The 2,710-nt window shown below is 41.3% G+C and overlaps 1 protein-coding gene across 2 annotated transcripts in view; it reads left to right on the top strand.

Moving 5' to 3' along the window:
• Window positions 1–2,710, top strand: part of gmeb1 (glucocorticoid modulatory element binding protein 1) — a gene marked incomplete at its 5' end in the record, with an annotated part of 8,339 nt that overhangs the window by 2,232 nt on the left and 3,397 nt on the right. The window contains 3 exon segments of one of the 2 annotated variants that reach the window (XM_014028861.1): window positions 865–990; window positions 1,082–1,219; window positions 2,332–2,454. In XM_014028861.1, coding sequence (XP_013884315.1) covers window positions 865–990; window positions 1,082–1,219; window positions 2,332–2,454 — 387 coding nt within the window. 2 annotated transcript variants of the gene reach the window in all.

The following is a 2,710-nucleotide window of genomic DNA, read 5'->3' as shown; positions in this document are numbered from 1 at the left end:
GTTACAAGGTTGTAACCTGTTATCCTATGTAGAAACATGGTATTTCCATTGGTCAAATGACTATGTATAAAAGGGCTGTATGGTGCTGACTTTATCTTTGATTTATTAGGATTAAACATGAAACATGAAATGACTAGAAAATTTTAGATCAGATTTAACCCCACATGTAGATTTTCACACTTTATAAGGCCACAAAAACTCATATTTTATCAATTTATGATATGTCCCATGAGCCTTTGCTACTTGAGTGTATGGCAGACTTTCTCCAAGTGGACAGACTAAAACAAAAGAGGGCCATTGCACAGCTTAATCATTAAAAATAAAGGACTTTACTTAAAAAGGTATTTGTATTTCATGTGTTATAATACTGCATTTGGCCCGCAGCCCTGGATAGATTTTCATTTTGGCCCCCTCGGGGAAAATGTTTGGGCACCCCTGGGTTAGACCAGTCAATGAGATCACTGCAGCTCAGGACTCAGGATTTGTTCAGTTCATATGGAGTCCCACTCTGTGGGCAGAAACAAGCAGCACACACGAAACATAAACTTTTACTCAACAATTAACTTGCTGCTGTAATAAAATGTTTTAGAGTGAAGAAGCAGTTTTTACTGCCGTCTGTTCTCTGAGTGTAGACGTGTTTTACACCATCATAAAACCACAATCATAAAACATTTGTAAATTGTGCTGAACAAGCTGAAATGTGAGCTGAACAGATGGTACGACTTCTGTTCAAACTACAGCTTCACCTTCAGCTGTTGTTCTGGAGCTGTATTAGTTCTGCTAATGAGCAGCGTTTTAGCTTCATAAGCAGCTTCTTATCGGCCTGAATCACCATCAGCTGTGCGCTCTCCTGTGTAACCGCAGCCCAGGTGGTTCTGGGGATCGACGGCGTGGCGACTGAAGATCGAGTGGAGGTCCCGGGCAGGAAGTCGGACTGGAGCTCCAGTTCTCTGGAGTCTGCAGACAAGAAGGGCTGCAGTGAGATGTCAGGTCAGAGAGCAGGCCCACACACATCAGTACTGTGGTAACAGAACGTCAGCAGCACGTGTCTCCTGTCTCAGACTCCTCCGTCTGTCCACAGAGGACACGCTGAACTTCTGGAGGGGCATCGCCGATGTGGGTTTACTGGGCGAAGTGGTGACCAACATCAACACCGAGCTGGTGCAGATGCTGAACAGTGTGCTGCAGCGCAGAGATGTGCCTACCCTGCAGGAAACAGGTATGACACCACAGCTACCTGCAGTCAGAGCCGGGGACTGCAGCCGAAACTGAACCGCACGCAGGGAGCGAGACACATTAACAGCTACAGAGATGCCGTGTCTGTCAAATAACTGTGTGAAGGCCTGAAGTAGCCGAAACTGGGTTATTATAGCTAAAGGACGGTGAGCACAAGTCAAAATCTAAGCATTAGCATCTGTTCAAAGAAAAACATTAGCTTAAAGCTAAAAGAAACTGAGCATTAGCTAAAACTAGACAAAGAAAAACATTAGCTTATAGCTAAGAGAAGTTGAGCATTAGCTAAAACTAGACAAAGAAAAACATTAGCTTAAAGCTAAAAGAAGCTGAGCATTAGCTAAAACTAGACAAAGAAAAACATTAGCTTAAAGCTAAAAGAAGCTGAGCATTAGCTAAAACTAGACAAATAAAAGCACTAGCTTAAAGCTAAAAGAAGCTGAGCATTAGCTAAAACTAGACAAATAAAAGCACTAGCTTAAAGCTAAAAGAAGCTGAGCATTAGCTAGATCTAGACAAAAAAACACTAGCTTAAAGCTTAAAGAAGGCAAGTGTTAGCTAAGCTAGAATAAGCAAAACACTAGTTTCTAGCTGAAACTGAGTTATTCAAGCTAACAGAAGCTGATTGTTAGCTGAAATATATTAGCTAAAACATAAATAAGTAGTCAAAATGTAAACAAAAKAAAACTTTAGCTAAAAGAATCAAAAAAAGCCAACAACAGAGTGAGAGTACTGAGGCAGGTTTTAACACACTTCACTGTTTTTAAAGGAATCTCTGTGTTTTTCTATGTGGAAAGAGTTTGTAAATAAAACATAAAAGTTTGACAAATAAAAGTTACCACAAACAAAAGTCCCAGCTGAAATCTGCTGCTGAATGTTTTGTTGAATGACTGAAGTAGAAAAACGTCAGCAGAAAGTAAAGTTTAACATGAAATCCCATCTGGACCACAGTGATTGCTGAGTCAGCATAAATTCATTCAGAGAGCTCAGAGTCAGCTGTTGTAGCATTGTAGTGTTTTTTTGTCAATAATCCTGTTCTGATGGACTGAGTGGACTTTTGATTGGTTACCACACTGATCCCAGATTCCTGTCTGGTAGAGGTGGCCGTGCTCAGCAACATCGCCCAAGTCTTCGGCCTGCTGGACTCCGTGAAGAAGATTCTGGAGACGAGGAGGCTGCAGACGGACCCCAGCCAGCAGCAGATCCTCTGCACGCTCAGCAGTGAGTACAGGACCAAAACCCAGACTAAGGTTTTTGTTTCTGACGAGACCTGGGTGTGGGTGTGGCCTGCAGCAAGGTGGAAGTCTTTTAAAAATCCAGAMGAAAGCCTCTGTCTTCTTTGAGGGGAGAGGTTTGTAGAGGTAACCCTGGTGAAAAAAAACTTTTCTATTGTTTTTCTTTGTCTTTGATTTTAATTTTTTTACACTTATAAGAAGAAAATCATTTTAAAGTGTTTTTATTTTCTTTAAGTGAATAG

Source organism: Austrofundulus limnaeus, unplaced genomic scaffold, assembly GCF_001266775.1.
Source record: "Austrofundulus limnaeus strain Quisiro unplaced genomic scaffold, Austrofundulus_limnaeus-1.0 Scaffold824, whole genome shotgun sequence".
Lineage (NCBI taxonomy): Eukaryota > Metazoa > Chordata > Actinopteri > Cyprinodontiformes > Rivulidae > Austrofundulus > Austrofundulus limnaeus.
This window is presented reverse-complemented; position numbering and strand designations above follow the sequence as displayed.